The 19,607-nt window shown below is 41.4% G+C and overlaps 1 protein-coding gene across 1 annotated transcript in view; it reads left to right on the top strand.

The window, feature by feature from the left end:
• The window catches only part of LOC124879942 (oxysterol-binding protein-related protein 10), a 140,692-nt gene that overhangs the window by 68,513 nt on the left and 52,572 nt on the right, over window positions 1-19,607 (top strand). The window contains exon 6 of the mRNA XM_047384804.1: window positions 11,463-11,697. Coding sequence (XP_047240760.1) covers window positions 11,463-11,697 — 235 coding nt within the window. The remainder of the gene's footprint in view (window positions 1-11,462; window positions 11,698-19,607) is intronic.

Raw genomic sequence — 19,607 nt, 5'->3', positions numbered from 1 at the left:
CATACTTGCAATAGACAAGTTCACAAAGAGCCATGTTTAAATTGCTTTTTTGACCTCTTAGTGGCTCTGTCACAAGATGTATTTCTGTGCAGAACAAAAACAAAGTATTTTAGCTCCACAAAGATTCTTCTCAAGGAGCTTTTAGGCATTTAGTAGACCTACGTTGTAAAGACATGACTTTTGGACACTGATTATCTGGGTTTGAGTATTTTTGGGGTCAACACTTCTGCTGTGGTCCTCTATTTATCCACTTTCTGAATTGAATTAAGGAAAAACTGCACCATATGCAGTCATGGTTCGGTACAAGGAATGGAAAGAAAATTTGCAATAACACAGATCTGTTCAGCAGTTCTTCAGAAAGCCTGAAAAACGTCTAGCCTGAATATGTCTTTCGATCTGGAAGCATAGATGACAAAGAAGGTAGAGTGTAAGAGAAGCTTTATGTCTGAAAGGTTATCACTACAGCTTTAAGGCACACCTGTCTTTATATCTCGTGTTCAGGCACTTTGTAGGCAAAGTTTTTAGCCTAATGGCCTTGAGTTCACGGGCAAAAACTCTTATCTCTAGATATCAGATCATCATATTCTACCTGTCTCAAAAAGTGACAAAGCAGCTTTGTTTGGTCCCAACAAAATGAGGCATTTTTCACGCAGAGGGAAAAGAAGCAAATCTTTTCACTTTGGATCACTGTTGCCTTTTAGTGAAGTGCAGCACAATTAGATAGTGTTTTTAAAAACTCGATGTTTACCGTTATGTTTCTCTACTTAATTCTTGTAAACGACCATTGATTTTTCAAGCTGAGCGCTATCTTTCATGATTTCTTCTGCTGCCTGGGCGGAAGTTATTAATCGTCTCTCTGTGTGTGTGCAACGCTGCAGCTCCAAGGGGTTCTGTTTAAAATATCTTGCCTCAAAGATTCACTAAATGACAGAAAGGAAGCAACTAATGATCAGCATAAGTGGAAAATATGTCTCAAGAGCGAACAGTTTTAATAAAGAACATGTCGAATGTGTAATCGTTAAGCAAAACTAGCGCTCCCTTAGTGTGTGTTGGGTTCCTTCAAGACAAACCGAAAAAGGCTCTTTGTGATTTATATTCTCACTGTTTTGGTTCAGAAGAACTGGGTCCCTGCTCGGTGTGACCTGATTCCACTGTGCCATCATTTAGCTTCCTGCCTCCTGCTCTTCGTCATTTCAAATTTTTTCTTCATCTGTTCTTACCAGACCAATAAACTTTCCTGACACGTTTAACAGAACCAAGGGAGCCTGTTTGCCCTGATTTAAACAGACCTGTGCTCAGTGGAGACCAGAAAGCTGGGCTTTGTTGATCATGCAGTGGATTTGTGGTCCATCAGCAGCATCACTAAAATGTTTTGTATCCTTTTTTTCAGATCACTGTGGCTGATACTATTCAGAAACAACACTTTATTGTTGAATGTTAGACTGTTACTGTTACTTTAGAGTTGCATCTCAGTTCCTGTCAGACCTGGCATAAACATGCGTCCCGGCTGATCCGATTACAATTGGACAACATTAAGTGTTCATGCCTTCAGAATAATCATATCTCAGTTATCTGCTCTTCACACAATGGACTATCAACAGATCTACAGATTTTTATGTAAAATTTTAAATAAATCATCTGTACTGTAATTATACAATAACATATTTTTCATATTTTTGTTCTTTAGGCTTCAAAAATCCTGTATTTATTGAGTGTGTTATTTTGGATGTAATGTTTTTATTCAAAGTAACAAGATTATGAGTAACAAGAAAAAATGAAGATACTAAAGCAAATTATTAACCAAAGCTCTCCACACCAAAGCGGTGCAGTAATGACTTGTGTTGATGACATGCACAAGCTTAAAAACCCACCTCATTGGTTTTAATCAGCTGTGTGCGGAGTTGTTTCCATTAAGGGATGACGCAGCGACAATGCAGAGTATGCGATTAACCCATCGCAAGCCCAATGGTTATATAATAATCCAGAATGGCTAGTGCACTGGTCATATAATCACACTGTTTGCAAACCTGATAAAAATGACATTAAATAAACCACCAGGCACCCTCAGACACTGAATATAAACCTCTTCGGAGTTAATAATGTTTAAGGATAATTATCATAAGAAGTGACTCATGAGTGTTTGGCGTTGTATTTATTCAGGACTTTCACAATTTGGGGGATGTTATTCAATTGGAAGTAAACAATTATCGACTATTGCAACAAATTTTTGTATTTCTTTACTATGACCTCTGTTAAAATATTCCTTCATTTATACAATGAATTATATCTTAGTCTATACCCTTATGAGTAAGAAGAGGATACTTGGCAGAAGAATTAATTAGGAGGACCTTAGAAATTATCAAAACAATTTTCTACATCACTCTTAAGATTCTCGTAATTTTATGAATATTATCAAAATGTATATGTAGCTTTATATTATTTGCTCAGACATGTTAATCATAGCTTTTATTTGACATATGCTTTCATAGTAAAATAAAGCACCTCAGAGTGCAGGTCCAGTTAGGGTTTAAAATCTTAGAACTGACAAGTGTTGTAGCTCTAAAACCTCTGGAAGCAGCATTGACGTAGCAACACATCAGAGAGGTCCTGTGTTGAGTGTTGAGGGCTCTGTCATGCTGTCACCTTCCATCCATCTGTGTCTCTGTGTGTAAATCTGTCTCGCCGCTCTTTGTGAGATGCTGGGAGTCAGATCACATGACCATCTCTCCTCAGCCAGCTTGTCCGACACTTCAACTCTCGCTGCAGCAGCTCAACTGCACGCTCGCTTCCACACACAGATAGATGATTGGGTACCGTCTATTCCTGGAAACATCATTGGTCTTGTTGGCTTCAGAGAGCACTGTGTTTGTGGAAGTGGTTGGAAAAGCAGTGGGATCTGCCTTTGCTGTAAACATGTAGCGCTGTTCAGTCTAAGAAAGTAATCATAAACTCAGTCTTTGGCCTGGACAATACAACAATGAATATTTTAAAGTCGCCATACAGCCACGGTAACATATGTCAATAGAATAATCACGGCCACTTTAAATTTGTAACCAGACATTTCTCTCCGCAGAAAAAGTTCAAACGACTCTGTTGAATGATGTCTTTCGTTTCTTGCATCCCTCGGAGAGGGAGAACAATTCTTTCCTTTTAATGTCTGGACATGCTCATCAAAAACAGAAACTTTTTCTTTCACAGGACTGCAGGAATCGCACGAAGAGCAGAACAAATGCCATCCTCCTGTTCTTGGATCCCTGGTTTAGGGGTCCTTGCATTTTGCTTTTGCAACATCATGGTAGCATCATATGCACTACCAATCAAATGTTTGGACAAACCTTTTCGGGAATTTCTTCAAGACGGTTGGAAAACAATTTCTGGGGATGACCTCAAGAAGCTCGTTGAGAGAATTTCAAGAGTCCAAAGCAAAGGAGGGCTATTTTGAAGAATCTAAAATCTAAGAGTACATTTTTACAGCTATTTACATTTTGTTTTGTTTGCTACATCAATCTATATACTTTTGTTTCATAAATTTGAGGTCTTCACTTTGTATCTACAATGTAGAAGGTTAAAAAGTGAGGAAAAGCCATTGAATGACAAAGGTGTGTCCAGACTTTTGACTGGTAGTCTATATACAAATGCTGAAGTGGAAGGACTTCCCAGGAGTTCTGTTGGAACGTTCTTGTGAAGTGTCCTGGCTAGAGAGAACACTCCTCCTGTTCTTACTACCTTTTGAGTAACAAATTCAGATTCTTGTATAAAATGTTGGGATTAATCAGCTCACTTGTTCTCCATCTAGTAACCAAAGTCAAGTATTATTTCTTGGTTTCATCAAATCCTCTTGAATATGTATGTTATGCTTCCTTCTAGTATTTCTGTAGTCTTCATGTTTTTATTAATATGTTGTATTTGCTGCCCTGATCTATTTTATTAAGCCATCCCTTTTTATTAAATGCTGCATCTGTACCAAAATTTATTTCCTGTCTTTTTGCACTTGGATCCTTTGAACCTTTCATGCTTCAACCTCTCATGCTTTGCTCAGTCAAGTTGTATCTTTTTTTTAAATTGCTTTATGTCAAATTTGCTTCGCCTATCTTTTAAATTTTTTTATGTGCATCCTTTAGGTTTGTGTCCCTTGGCTCAAAGTTTAATAATAATAAATTTTTTCAAGCTGTGTGTAAAAATGTCATGATTTGCTTACATCAAGAAAAGTGGCTTAATTTTACTGAACACTATAAAAGCCAGTGAGCTGTGTTATATCTGAGGATGGTTTGTTTTTCCTTGAATTTCTTATAGTTGCATAGCAACAAATTTACACTTCAACTTGGATTGCCCACACTAATGACCCCTTCAGTGAGTAATGGACCTTAAGGCAGGTTCTGATTTGCTGCATTATGAGTGCCACAAAGATGCAATTAAACTTCTGATTGTTTGTTTTTCTGAGTGCATTTTAATGTTGCATTGTTGCTGTGCTCAGAAGCCTTTAATATCCCTAATTTTCTTTAATTTTAGAGTGCAGCTGCTTGTCATAATAAAGCAGTTCTATACTCCAATAAAAGAATTAACTGGTGGATTAGTAATAATACTCACCGTTTCTCATCTCAAACGTATGTTAGTCCGTTATAACTTGGAGCTGATGTACCTGCAGCTTGGCTCAGCTGTATCATTGTGTTCACTGGCATTATCTTATACAATAATGCATTTAATGAAATCATGAAACCCTGTGTAAGACTATTGGAGGAGAGATTAAATCGATGTCAGACTGCACAACAAAAACACCAGAGAAAAGCAGCATACAAATTATGCCCCTATTATTAGTTTCCCACTCAGAAAAAAGTTGAGAAGGAGGGAAAAAGGATAGAGATCTGAAGTAGCTCAGGCTGGAAAGAGGATATTAATAAGATCATTCAATTGCACAATTATCTAAGACAATCTCCTACATGGACTGATATTTGTTGTATCTTTGGTTATGAGAGTGCCAGGTTGGGTTGCACTGAGCCTGTTGCTCACACACCGCCAATTCAAACTAATGACTAATGATTTTCTTACAAGATGAAAAATGTTGTCTACTGCTGCTAAAAATCACACCCTACTTCAGTAGAAAATGCTTCTAGGTAACCCATGATGCTTTGTGTGAACTATGGATGTGACTTCCTGACCAGCATTCTGGTCTCAAACTTAGTTCCCAACATGCAAAAAATGTTCTTTCCCTCAGGAAAAAATACAGATTTAAACAAGGCAACAAAACCTTTTCCACATTAAATGGGATAATATAGTGATAGGTACAACTTCATCTTCATCAAGATTTAAAGGGTGACCTGATGAAATGACCTTTACTTGTACACTACTCAAAAGGTTGGGATAATCGGCTTTCATGTGAATTTTCAGGATGAAGTTAAAATGCACTACAGCGTTAACAGATGAACTTGTGACCTTCTCTAAACTTTTGAACGCACATGTTAAGCTGTTCAGTGTTTCAGTACATTTTGCACAACTTGCTGTTCTCTAACGAGCTTAACGACAAAAGTGGTTGATACATGAATGGAGCAAAACATTTCCTGGTTCAATAAGAATTGATATTTAAACAGTCCTCCTCATGTTGTTCACATTTTGGCATCATGAGACCAGGATGATCCCTAACAATTGATCAACTGTGCCTTGATATTGTGAGGCTTCAACCAGGATGTTCTCAGAGTTGGCTACTGAATTTAGAGTTTCACAGAGTGTCATCAGCAGGTTGCAACAGAGAGACTGGAAGGGTCACAGAAAGGGATAGAAGAGGACTTCCCTTGGCCACATCACACTATGATGACTGCGTCTTTGTAAACGGTGGCCTGTGGAACTGGATGATGAATGTGACTCAACTCCAGGCACATTTAAGGGAGATGAGAGGCACCCAGGTGACTCATTAGACCATTCAGCTTTGTCTGCGTGCTAGATGACCTACAAGAGTACCTGACCATACCACCAGGCACAGACATTATGGTCTTGTGTGGGCCAGGGAGCGTTTACGCTGGACAAGAGACCAGTGAACCTCAGTGCTGTTTTCTGATTAGAGTAGATTCATGTTGAGCAGAAATGCCAGCCAACAATGTCGGAGATGCCATGCCTCAGCCGCAGTTGTCACCAAATGAGTCTTTGTTGGTCGTGGTGTTACAGTGTGGGCATTTGTGTCTTGTCAATACAGAACTGCCCTACACTGTGAATGGTACAATGACAAGTTCATACTACCTGAATGACATCATTAACCCAGTCATTGTGGCTCTGCATGAACAACCTTTAGGGACAACAATGCTCCAGCTCATCAAGGTTGCATCCTTAGGAACTGGTTCCTGCAGCCTGGGGTACCTCAAATGGAGTGGCCTGCACTTTCTCCGGACCTAAATCCCCTAGAAAAGCAATAGGATTTATTTCTCTTTAAACTAGAGGCTCATAACTGTACATCATAACCTCAATGACTAGAGGCCCTTCTAGAATAGTGGGATGCCATGCCTCAGTTGACAATAGGTTAACTTGTTAACAGCATGAGACTTTGATGTGAAGCTGTAATTGATGAACACATTATTGACACATTGATATTTTGTTGTGGCATACCCACCACTGTTGTTGGCTTTTGTTTCAATAAATTGTTTGAGATGAAGAAATTACCTTTTCATGCTTCTACTTAAATGCCCTACTTTCATGATATAATATCACTATAGTGTGCATCCAAGCTATGGGCTACCTCTGTGGGTGCAGCTGACTCAAAAATCAGACTGTAAACCAACAACAGGGTTCATCGGTTGAGTTTGAAGACTCTCATCTGATCTGATACCAAAATGGTCCCAAGTTAACTATAAGATTGTTACTCTTGGAATAAAAGGATAATTAATGTCAGAAAGGGGACGATTGATAATAAATTGTTCATGATTTTGGTTGCTGACTTGTCATAGGAAAAGTTGCTCTTATAAATCTCCCTGAAAACTAAAATGTTTGGCCAGCTTCTGCCAGAAAATATCAAAATCTGACCTGAGGAAATAACAAAAACCTTTACACACCTTTACACAAACATCTTTGACATGTTCTTCAACCTAATGCAAAACATTTTTTCCGGGACTCCAGGAAAGCTTTGTAAACTGATGCAGGAGGTATGTGTGGGGAAACAAGTGTTGGTGAAGCCATACAATATTAATGAACAGAACATTTCCAAGCTGATAAACAACCTAGATTCATTACCCTGAGAGAAGCTTATTACCTGCCAGCGAGAACCAGCGTTGTTGTCTTCCTTTTGTGATCCATTTAGATTCTGATAAGTGAGTCAGACTGGAAAAATTCTCACAGGGAGGGATCTGTGTTTCTGCAGAAACTTTTCTGTTCAGAAAAGTTTTATTTGCTTCTTTTTTTAGTGATGTCTCACAGCAGTTTCTTTGTGTGGAAGACTTTTTGCCTACAGCTAAGATTGAGAGGATGTTGCTGGATTTATTGCTCAGTTGTGCCACCTCCTACGCACAGCTAACACTATGGATGTGTTGCATGTTAAAAAAAGAAACTGACATTTATGTCTGTGTGTAGTTTTTTTGTTAAAGGTGAATGATTAGTAGAAACTCTGAATGCAGTCACATTCATCTGTATTTAGTTTCTTATTTGTTGCCTTACTCTCTGAATAACCATAACAGGATCATTTTATGTCTTCAGTTAATCATTGTGCTTGTTTTTTTAATATCTGACACCACTATCTAAATCCAACAATTTTCCTTCATTGTTTGAAAAATATATTATGTTTTGAGGTGAAAGAAAAACTTCAGATTCTTTTCTAACGGCATTCCAAACAGACAAGTTCAGTTAAGTTTTACCGAAAGCCATTGATATGACACTCAGGTTATCTGACCTCTGTAGGATGTTTTTAAGCCTTTTCCTCTGAATGCAGTCTAGAATAAAAAACACGTTTTTTTTTTGTGACAGATTTCTTTAATGCTGCCTGTTTTTAGTTTAAATGTTCTAGTATTGACTATGCTAACACAATTTGCAGAACCTGAACCGAATGTGTCCATTTGATGTAGGTTAAATGCAGTTTTTTGAAACCAAAAGAGCCTGAAATGTTTACCTCAATATATACAGTCATCTAAAAAATAAAGAAGCCCAATGGATGTTGTGTGTGTTTAACATATTTGGACATACTGATATTTAATCACTTGTAACAATAGTGATATCTCTAGTAACATAAACAATAAAAACTCAAAAATCATTTATATTTTTCTGTAAATGAATCAAATGTAATGGAAGAAATGAGTAAAATATACCCATTAAAAATAATTAGAAATGACTCATTCCACTGTACAGACAAATGATGTTTGTATTTTGGTTTATTACTTTTTGTCCTGTCTGATGTATTAATATAAGTATAAAATATTGTAATAAAAAAAACCGAAAAAAACCCACTTTCTTCAGTCTAACCGTCCAAGGAATTTAACCCTAAGAACAGTTTTGTTAACACCTGATGCTAAAAGAAGTCTTCAAACGACCAAAAATAGGAGTGTCCGAAGTGCGGTCCGGGGGCCATTTGTGACCCTCTGAATGACTTTGTTTGGCCCTTGTTTACAATTCAAGGAGCAAATCTGGCCTGCTAGCACAAGTAGTTGATTCATATGGGCACTTCTGCACATTGGGTACAACCCAAAGTATTTCTCTCTCAAAAAATTCTTCTGCTTACCTTTTTAATTTTGTAGTTAGTAGAACCCCAAACACCTCCTCACCTCACGCTGATTAAACTCTGACCAATGTCCTGTTGCTGTTGCTAAGCATAGACTAACAATCCTGAAATTATGTGCTTGTGTTTTTAATAAGTTGTGCATGCCTCTATAATCAGTTGTGGGAAACCCTTTTCATTATTTGGATCAACAGTAATTTGCAGATTTCCTTTCAACAGCAATTTAGACTACTTTGTTCATTTAAAATACTGAATTTTCATGATGTTATTGTTCGGATAAAAATCTAAAGATGTCACAAGAAATGTATTTTTCTGTTTTTGTTTGCTAATAAATAATTGTTGTGACCCGCGAGTGCTCTCAACTTGACGTATCTGGCCCTCATGGCAAAGTGTGGACACCACTGCCCTAAAATGTCATCAGGGGACCTACAGCAGGCTCTTGCAACCATCAGTCTGAAGGTGCATGCCTCTATAACCGGAAAGAGACTGTACAATGTCAACATTCATGGAAGAAGAGCAAGGAGGAAACATTTCGACACAGAGAATTGGCTGTTAACAAGCAAATAAAAGAAAGTGACTCCTTATTTTAGCTGCGTTTGAGAGCGGATTCAGTATTAATATGCCAGTAGCAAAGAGACTGTCACCTTGGAGCCAAAATGTCACCATGATCAATTCTGTGAAAAAGATGCAGCCCCGGAACAGTAAAACGTCACTTTAAAGAAAGCGACTTGCAGCTGTGAGACTCTAGGGGCGAGTCTGATGAACAAAACTAACACATATACACGAGAGGACAAATATAGGCACAGTTACTGTGAGAAAATACTTGTGGGAAACCAACACAACCAGTCAGAGATGAGACCCCCCCCTTACTGTTCCAATATAGTACCGGCTGATGTAAAAACAAAAGACAATTTCATCTATTCAATTCAGTTTATTTATATAGCGCCAATTCACAACACATGTTGTCTCAAGGCACTTCACAACAGTCAGGTAAAAACGTGTCGACTTCTTGGTGAAATTGATGTGAAAATACAGGCATATTTTTTATTTCACGTTTGGGGAAAAATGGATGAACTCAACAGCTACCAGCTTTATTGGGTAGGTTGTAACCCATTCTGTCCCAAGTGAATAAAACTTTCCATTTAGATTGGAATTCATTATCAGCTTTAACATTAGTCCCCCAAAATAAATGGAAAATTGTTTGTATTTCAACATTCAAACTGCTTTTATTCCCAGGATTTGATGACTCATCGAATCACAATGAAACACCACACCATCCAATGATTACATCTACAATTCATGAGTCGGCAGTGAAAACGTGCATTAAAGGTCAGGCAAATTTCGTTTTGTTTCTTGTCGTCAGCAAACATCCTCAATAACCAACATGGGTCCTCTAAGGACTATAAAACATCCATACTCAATCTTTGATGCTCAGGCCCAACACACTGAAGTGTTCACACAGCAAGTCAAACAATGTCTGTTTGACAATGTGGCTCGGAGTTTTTAATGGTGGTCTGTAGCAAAGATGAATTAAAAATTAACCTTGGTGGTTCCCAATTTTAGCAAGATAAGAAAAAGTGTAAAGGTTAATTAGTTTCCTTTTTAATTTCCTGAAAGAGGAACAGCTGAGCTCCGAGAAGATGAGATGTTTGATCATTGCCCCGGACTGCTATGTTCCTCTGATCAGGCAACAGATTGGACATTTTACCTCGGCTGTAAATCCAAACCTTTCCAATCAATATGTCTGGAAAGTCACTCAAAAAAGCTCGTCCAAGACTTTTTATGGCTTGAAAAATATCTCCAAATGAACAAAGTTGGTTTGGAACAGGAACTTGAAATGGTTATTTGTGCTTTTATTTTGTATCATCCAGACAATTATTATGCACTTTTACATGCATTAACAAAAATGTCCTTTTATCGGATACAGTTGTTCCAAAACTCTGCATAAGGACTTTTAATTGGAACAAATAGAATAGCTCCTATTAAACAGAATCAAAACAATGAAGGGAAGCTACGATAGGAGAAATATGATCTCTTTTTTTATTTCCATCAGAACTCTTGCTGCAGCATTTTGAATCAGCTGAAGGCTTTTAACTGCATTTTGTGGACATCCTGATAGTAAAGAATTACAATAGTCCAGCCTGGAAGTAACAAATGCATGGACTAGTTTTCAGCATCATTCCTGGATGGGATATTTTTAATTTTGACAATATTCTGAAGATGAAAGAAGAAAATCCAAGAGACCTGTTAAATATGGGATTTAAATTTACTTTAATTTATCTTTTCATTATTTACTTTATTATTGGAGGCCAATTTAATGGCATCTAGATTAAATGGTTGACTAAGCAGTTTGTTTTTCAAAGACGACAACTTCTGTCTTGTCTGAGTTTAAAAGCAGAAAATTTAAAGTCATGCATGTTTGTATGTCTTCAATACATAACTAGTCTGTCTAACTAATTAGATTCATTGGGATTCATGGATTAATACATATGAAAACTGATCCCATGCTGTGCTGTATTTCATGAAAGGTGCTATAAAAATCAAATCTGCTTGCATGCTATCGTCCCACTGAGTTACTTTTATCTTAAATTGGGTTTCTAAATAGTCATGTAATGTTAGGTACACTTGACTAGATGTTGTAAGAACACTTCCACACTGCTTGTCTGTAGACCTGCATAAAAGTCAAATGTTTTACAAGATATAAACAGCAGCTGGAGCCTGCCTGTGTTCAGAATAATGTGAACGTTGGTAGTATTTTAATGACAATGTTCTGTTGCAGGTGATGTCCCAAGCAGAGGGTCAACAGAAGAACCTTGTCCACTCCATTGACTCTCTACCCGCCAAAGGTCCCCTTTCTTGTCTGGACCAGGACCTGCTGCTGCTCAAAGCGACGTCAGCCGCCACGCTCAGCTGCCTGGGAGAGTGCCTGAACATCCTCCAGCACAGTCAGAGCCACAGCAGCCAAGCACCGCCTCAGTCTAACGCCTCCCAGCATAACCGCGGAACCCCCTCCGGTGAGTCCGCCACGGGACCCGTTCTAGTACTGTTACTGGAGCCCCCCACCGCTCCATTGACCCCATCCCCCTTATCTTTTCAATCCTCACCTCCCGAGCCCAGCTACGGCGGCAAAGCCAGGTTGGGGCAGCTAGACTGTAACCCGTGCACATGCCTGATGGGTACGATGAACTTAAACGTTTGCAGTAAATTTTGTTGAATGTTACATTTATGTCTTAAATATTTTCACTTTGTACCATTTATGTTTATCGTTTCTTATCTGTGTTTGTCTGTCATGTTTTGTTTTTGGTTCTTCAGTGTCATCAGTCCCATTGAAATGCCAAAAATTCTTCAAGTGGTATCAATTTCAAACATGAATGAGAAGCATGTATGAAAGTGTTGTTCAGGGAACCCCTTAAAGCATGTCAAACTGCATGTCAGGAAAGAAAAATGGCCTTCTTTGAATGGGTATGTATAAAATCATAATCCATGCACTTCTAAATCTCCTTAAAGGATTAAACTTTTTCCAAAACAATCCACTCTGGTGCCTCAAATGTCAGCCCTGCACCATGTTTAACCCTCTCTGTGCCTGGTCTAATAAAGATGTTTTGATTTATAATATCTGAAGCTTGAGGGCTGGTTCTATTCGACAGTCACAATTAAGATAAATATCTTAAAGCACTTCTTAAAAGTGGAGTATCCCGTAATGGGACACAACAATCCATCAACTGTTGCAGACTAATCCTGTTTTCCCTAAATAATGATGTACATTTATAATCCATTTATGGTGTCCAGGTTGCTGTAGAACTACAGACTTTTGAATGGTTTTTCCTAGTAAAAAAGATTGGATTGAATTAAACTTAATAATCTGAAATGCTTTGAGCAACACTTTAATGCTGGCTGATTCATAAAATATTTGTTCTGTTTCAGTTTTAATTTACAGTGGAAACGGTTATGGTCTTACGGTTCACCCTCATAAACTCATTATGGGCTTTAAAGCCATTTCAATTTCGAACTTTTAATTATGAATTTGAAGTTTTTTTTTTTTTTTTCCCAGACCGAAACAATCATACAACAAGCAACTTTGATGAGTTTTAAAAACAAGAATTGGGTGCAGAGGTTTTAATTTATTAATGAATTTTTATTCCTCACAGGGTCAATAAAATAACCTTCCACCCCACATTTAATTAGATGTCCCTTAGCAACCTAAACCTTGACCCCACTTTTGCAGCCATCACAAAGCTTGTATCATTCTGTGTGGATATCTGAACACTCTTCTTGGGATTATTTAAATGGGTTAGTTTCCATGGCATTGAAAGAAGTTTCTCTATGGTTGAGTCAAGGTTGCCATTGCCATATCCCTTACAATATCTGTGTTGAAATGTGTTTTTTAGATATTTGTACTGTTGGAGCCCCCAATTGTGCCAAGCTTCATCCATCTAGCCTTTGATTTGAGATTACTTTTAAGAATTTGGAGATGGTCTTTTTATTATACCTTTTGCTGCAAAACAGACCCACTTAAAATGTTGCCCACCACCTTGCTGGTACAGTTGTTTTTTAGTTTGAAAGCCTCACTTTGACCCATCCAAACATACTTATAGTCACTGTGGCCAAACGGTTCACTCTTTGTTTGTTCTAATCATAAAAAGTTTCTCCAGAGGATATTTGTCTTGTTCATGTGGACAGCTGCAAATTTCAGTTGAGTTTAGAGGTATTCAGTTTAGGAGCGGAGGCTTATTTCTTGATTGGCACTCTCTGTCTGTGATGATCTAAAACTTGCTTCTGTGTGATCGGTAACGTTGGTGTTCCAGCCATTAGTGTATAGTATTGGGCCTTGGTGGGTTCGGGGTCTTATCCTTTTTGATGGTAATTATCTGGGTCAGATGGTTTAAACTTGGAAATAAGTTGATTTCCCAACATGAGAATGGTTTAAAACACACATTAAAACTTGTTTTGAAATGGACAAAGCAGGTTTTCAGGGATGACCTTCCAAAAGCTCGGTCTACAAGCCTCTTTAGAATTTGTGGACTTTGTTTAAACGCCAACTCATTTGAATTCACTCACCAATTCTCAGAAGAATGGTCAAATATTCTGCCAGAAACTTGCTGGTGGCTACAGAAAACCTGGTCTAGGATTAACTTGCCATGGAACAAACGCATTGCTAAAGACCAAAGGTTAACATTTGTGCAATTGTATTATAGGATTATCAGTAATTAACTCAAAGTGGGAATTCTGTTACTTTAGTTTGAAATGACTTAATTCTGGTTGGATTTCATGCCAAAAATGAAATTTAAACATTTCCTAGAAAGAGTTCAAGAACATTTCAAGGGAGAAAATGAAGAGACTTTATATTCAAGACATTTAAAACATTTATTATTTTATCTTAGAAAATAAACCCAAAACAATTGTGGCTTTTGACAATAATTCCTTAACTCTATCAATGATCCAATAGAAATACTCTGAATCTAAGCTGTTTATCTAACCAAAGTGTAAGTAGTGAGTTTTCCACAAAAATTATTTATTGAATCTCCAAACCAGAAAGTTGTTCCCTTTTGTCTCTGACTTTAAGCAGGTAATTTTGGATCTGTGTTTAGGTGGGGGAAGGTTCCCTCCCTGAATCTGCCCTTCCTCACTGTCTCTTGATCTTCTTTTTGCGCCAGCAATTGCCGTACCCTGCAGAGGGTTGTGTGGAGTGGGACCACTGGGCCGCAAGTACAAACCTCTTTCTTCCTTCCGCTGCCTTGCTGATGAGTCCCGTGGGGGTCCAGCTGTTCCCCATTTTCGGCATGTACCCTCCACACCTCAGTGAAGAGTACCTTGTTAGGATCCTCAATTTTGCGAGTTATTAGTGGTGTGTTTCACCAGCATGGGCTGCATCCTTACTTCATGCAGCTTATAAAGGGAGTTGCAAGAAAGGCAAATGGTTCACGCAGGAAAGCATTCCCAAGCATGAGGTTGCACTGAGTTTGGCTGGCACGTTGGTTCCTCGGATCACCTGTTGCTCCCTCAACAACCAAATCTACCCATTGGAGTCAGCTCTAGTTGTGTCAAAGAGTAGATAACTAAATTTGTGAACTCCCTGGAAAAAAAACCAAACTAAAAAACCTGCCAGTCAAAAACCAAAGAGCAGATCTTAAGGTAATGTAGTGAAGGATCTTTGCTGCTCCCTCTAGCCCTTTTGGATCCCTTCTCTTTTCCTTCTGGCAATGCTAAAAAGAGTTTGATGCCACACCTCCCACCCTCTTTCACCAACACTCAGCATTTTCCTTTAAGGAAATGAAAATCCATAAAGGAAATCTGCTTTAGCCTGAACAACTCAAAGGAGAATTCATCTTAATAAAAGTTTTCTTAGTAATATAACAAGAATAAACCTTATAGGTATAGGATAACAAACTCTGAACTGAAGTCATGGGCCAGAAATGGAAGATGAAACAACTGGAGAGATTTAATGCATGACAGTTTCATTGCATTGTTTCATTTGTTAGGCTTTTCATATACTTGCATGCCTCTATCCAAAAATAACATTGGATAGCTCCTGCTTATCATTTAACTCTACTTTGCTGCTTCAGTGTGACTTACAGTGTCCCAATCAAAATGTGTTATCTTTGATATCAATTAAACTGATGAAAAATCTTCCTACCAAAAATTCATAAATTCACAAGACCGAGTAAAGGTTTCACGACTGACAAACTGTGCTTTAAAGAATCTGTAATCAGTATAGAATATTCTAGTCCATGTTTGACCAGTCCATGTATTACATATTTTTTCGTGCGTGTCTAATAATAAGATGGTATTGTTGGTTTCAATCTAACATTTAACAGAAGAGGAAACAACGAGGACATGGAATATAACAAACACCAACAAGATGTATTGAATTTGTTGAAAAACTTGCAATGAAACCTGGACATCTCCAGAGTTCAGAAAGTCCCTGTGTTTTACACAGGGGTCCTACGCCGTCTTGAAAAGTCTGGAATTTACTTTAATTTTCAGGTTTGGATAAGTATGGAAAAAATCAAGTTGAGTGTAGAAATGCTGTGGGGAGAACATTTGATACACTGCCTTCCTACCAAGCCGCTTGGCTATTTTCCTGTAGCCCATCCCAGCCTTGTGCAGGTCTACTATTTCTTCCCTGATGTCCTCACACAGCTCTCTGGTCCTTGCAGAGGTTGGAGTTTGTTTGATTGACTGTGTGGATAGGTGCCTTTTTATATAAACGACTTAAAAACTTTAAATTAATTACTTAAAAATCACACAATGTGATTTTCTAGATTTTTGTCTAAGATTCCATCATTCACCTTTGAAGAGTACCTATGATAAAAATGAAAGGCTTCTACAAGCTTTGCAAAAGGGAAAACCTGCAAAATCGGCAGTGTATCAAATACTTGTTCTCCCCACTGTGTGTGTATATATATATATATATATATATATATATATGTGTGTGTGTGTGTGTGTATATATATATATATATATATATATATATCGTTCGTTCGTCGTCTTCCGCTTATCCAGGACCAGGTCGCGGGGGCAGCTGACTCAGCAGAGACGCCCAGACGTCCCTCTCTCCAGACACCTCCTCCAGCTCCTCCAGGGGGAGCCCAAGGCGTTCCCAGGCGAGCCGAGAGACGTAGTCCCTCCAGCGTGTCCTGGGCCGTCCCCTGGGCCTCCTCCCGGTGGGACGTGCCTGGAACACCTCCCGAGGAAGGCGTCCAGGAGGCATCCGGTATAGATGCCCGAGCCACCTCAACTGGCTCCTCTCGATGTGGAGGAGCAGCGGCTCTACTCCGAGCTCCTCCCGGATGGCCGAGCTCCTCACCCTATCTCTAAGGGAGTGCCCGGCCACCCTACGGAGGAATCTCATTTCAGCCGCTTGTATCCGTGATCTCATTCTTTCGGTCATGACCCAAAGTTCATGGCCATAGGTGAGGGTAGGAACGTAGACCGACCAGTAAATTGAGAGCTTTGCTTTTCGGCTCAGCTCTCTCTTCACCACAATGGACCGGCACAGCGCCCCCATTACTGTGGCAGCCGCACCGATCCGTCTGTCGATCTCCCGCTCCATTCTTCCCTCACTCGTAAACAAGACCCCAAGATACTTAAACTCCTCCACTTGAGGCAGGAACTCCCCTCCAACCTGAAGAGGACAAGCCACCCTTTTCCGGTCGAGTACCATGGCCTCGGACTTGGAGGAGCTGATCCTCATCCCAGCCGCTTCACACTCGGCTGCGAACCGCCACAGCGCATGCTGTAGGTCTTGGCTAGAGGGGGCCAGCAGGACCACGTCATCCGCAAAAAGAAGAGACGAAATCCACTGGTCCCCAAACCAGACCCCCTCCGGCCCTTGGCTGCGTCTAGAAATCCTGTCCATAAAAGTTATGAACAGGACCGGCGACAAAGGGCAGCCCTGCCGGAGTCCAACATGCACTGGGAACAGGTCCGACTTAGTGCCGGCAATGCGGACCAAACTCCTGCTCCGCTCGTACAGGGACCGGATGGCCCCTAATAAAGGGCCCCCGATTCCATACTCCTGGAGCACCCCCCACAGGGCATCACGAGGGACACAGTCGAATGCCTTCTCCAGGTCCACAAAACACATGTGAACCGGTTGGGCAAACTCCCATGAACCCTCGAGCACCCTGCAGAGGGTATAGAGCTGGTCCAGTGTTCCACGGCTGGGACCAAAACCACACTGTTCCTCCTGAAGCCGAGGTTCGACTATCGGTCGGACTCTCCTCTCCAATACCCTGGCGTAGGCCTTACCAGGGAGGCTGAGGAGTGTGATCCCCCTGTAGTTGGAACACACCCTCCGGTCCCCCGTCTTATAAAGGGGGACCACCACCCCAGTCTGCCAGTCCAGAGGCACTGTCCCCGACCGCCACGCAATGTTGAAGAGGCGTGTCAACCATGACAGCCCTACAATATCCAGACACTTGAGGTACTCAGGGTGGATCTCATCCACCCCCGAAGCCTTGCCACCGCGGAGCTTTTTAACCACCTCGGTGACTTCAGCCTGGGTGATGAAAGAGTCCGACCCCGAGTCCCCAGCCTCTGTTTCCACCACGGAATGCGTGATGGCAGGATTGAGGAGATCCTCGAAGTACTCCTTCCACCGCCCGATAATGTCCTCAGTCGAGGTCAGCAGTCTCCTGCCCCCACTATAAACAGTGTTGGCAAAGCACTGCTTCCCCCTCCTGAGGCGCCGGACGGTTTGCCAGAATTGCTTTGAGGCCAACCGGTAGTCCTTCTCCATGGCCTCACCGAACTCTTCCCAGGCCCGAGTTTTTGCCTCTGCCACAGCCCGGGCCGCAGCACGCTTGGCCTCACGGTACCCGTCAGCCGCCTCAGGAGTCCCACAAGCCAACCACAGCCGATAGGACTCCTTCTTCAGCTTAACAGCATCCCTTACTGCCGGTGTCCGCCACCAGGTTCTGGGATTGCCGCCACGACAGGCACCGCAGACCTTACGGCCGCTGCTATGGGCAGCAGCATCGACAATAGATGCAGAGAACATGGTCCACTCGGACTCTATGTCTCCAACATCCCCCGGGATCTGGTCGAAGCTCTCCCGGAGGTGGGAGTTGAATACATCCCTGGCCGAGGGCTCCGCCAGGCGTTCCCAGCAGACCCTCACTAGGCGCTTGGGCCTGCCAAGTCTGTCTGGCTTTCTCCTCCTCCAGCGGATCCAACTCACCACCAGGTGATGATCAGTGGACAGCTCAGCCCCTCTCTTCACCCGAGTGTCCGAAACATGCGGCCGAAGGTCTGATGATACGACAACAAAGTCGATCATCGACCTCCTGCCTAGGGTGTCCTGGTGCCAAGTGCACTGATGGACACCCTTATGTTTGAACATGGTGTTCGTTATGGACAATCCGTGACTAGCACAGAAGTCCAATAACAAAACACCACTCGGATTCAGATCGGGGAGGCCATTCCTCCCGATCACGCCTCTCCAGGTGTCACTGTCGTTCCCCACGTGGGCGTTGTAGTCCCCCAGCAGAATAATGGAGTCCCCGGGAGGGGCACTATCCAGCACCCCCGACAGGGACGCCAAGAAGGCAGGGTACTCTGCACTACCACTCGGCCCGTAGGCTGAAATGATAGTCAGAGACCTCTCCCCAACCCGAAGGCGCAGGGATACAACCCTCTCATCCACTGGGGTAAACCCCAACACGAGACGGCTGAGCTGGGGGACAACAAGCAAACCAACACCAGCCCGCCGCCTCTCCCCGTGGGCCACTCCAGAGTAGAAGAGAGTCCAACCCCTCTCAAGGAGATGGGTTCCAGAGCCCACACTGTGCGTGGAGGCGAGCCCGACTATTTCTAGTCGATATCTCTCGACCTCCCGCACAAGCTCAGGCTCCTTCCCCCCCAGCGAGGTGACATTCCACGTCCCTAGAGCCAGCCTAAGCATCCGGGGATCGGGCCGCTGAGGTCTCCACCTTCGTCCGCCACCCAATCCTCTTTGCACCGGTCCCTCACGGTTCCCCCTGCAGGTGGTGGGCTCACTGGGGGATGGCCTTGAATCTCTCGTTCGGGCTAGGCCCGGCCGGGTCCCGCGAGGGCACCAGGCCACCAGGCACTCTCCGATGAGTCCCGATCCCAGGCCTGGCTCCAGGGTGGGACCCCGGCTCCGCTGTACCGGGCGACGTCACGTGCCTCGATATTTTGTTCTTCATGAGGGGTTCTTGAACCATTCTTTGTCTGACCCATCACCTATATATATATATATATATATATATATATATATATATATATATATATATATATATATATATATATATATATATATATACGTGTATATGTATACCTGCACGGCATTCAGTTAACGCCTTCCTTTGACTTTACTGCAGGATCATTATAGGCAGCTTGCTCACACTTCAATTCAATTAAGTTTATTTATATAGCGCCAATTCACAACACATGTTGTCTC

The sequence above is a fragment of the Girardinichthys multiradiatus genome, chromosome 13 (assembly GCF_021462225.1).
Source record: "Girardinichthys multiradiatus isolate DD_20200921_A chromosome 13, DD_fGirMul_XY1, whole genome shotgun sequence".
Classification (NCBI taxonomy): Eukaryota; Metazoa; Chordata; class Actinopteri; order Cyprinodontiformes; family Goodeidae; genus Girardinichthys; species Girardinichthys multiradiatus.
This window is presented reverse-complemented; position numbering and strand designations above follow the sequence as displayed.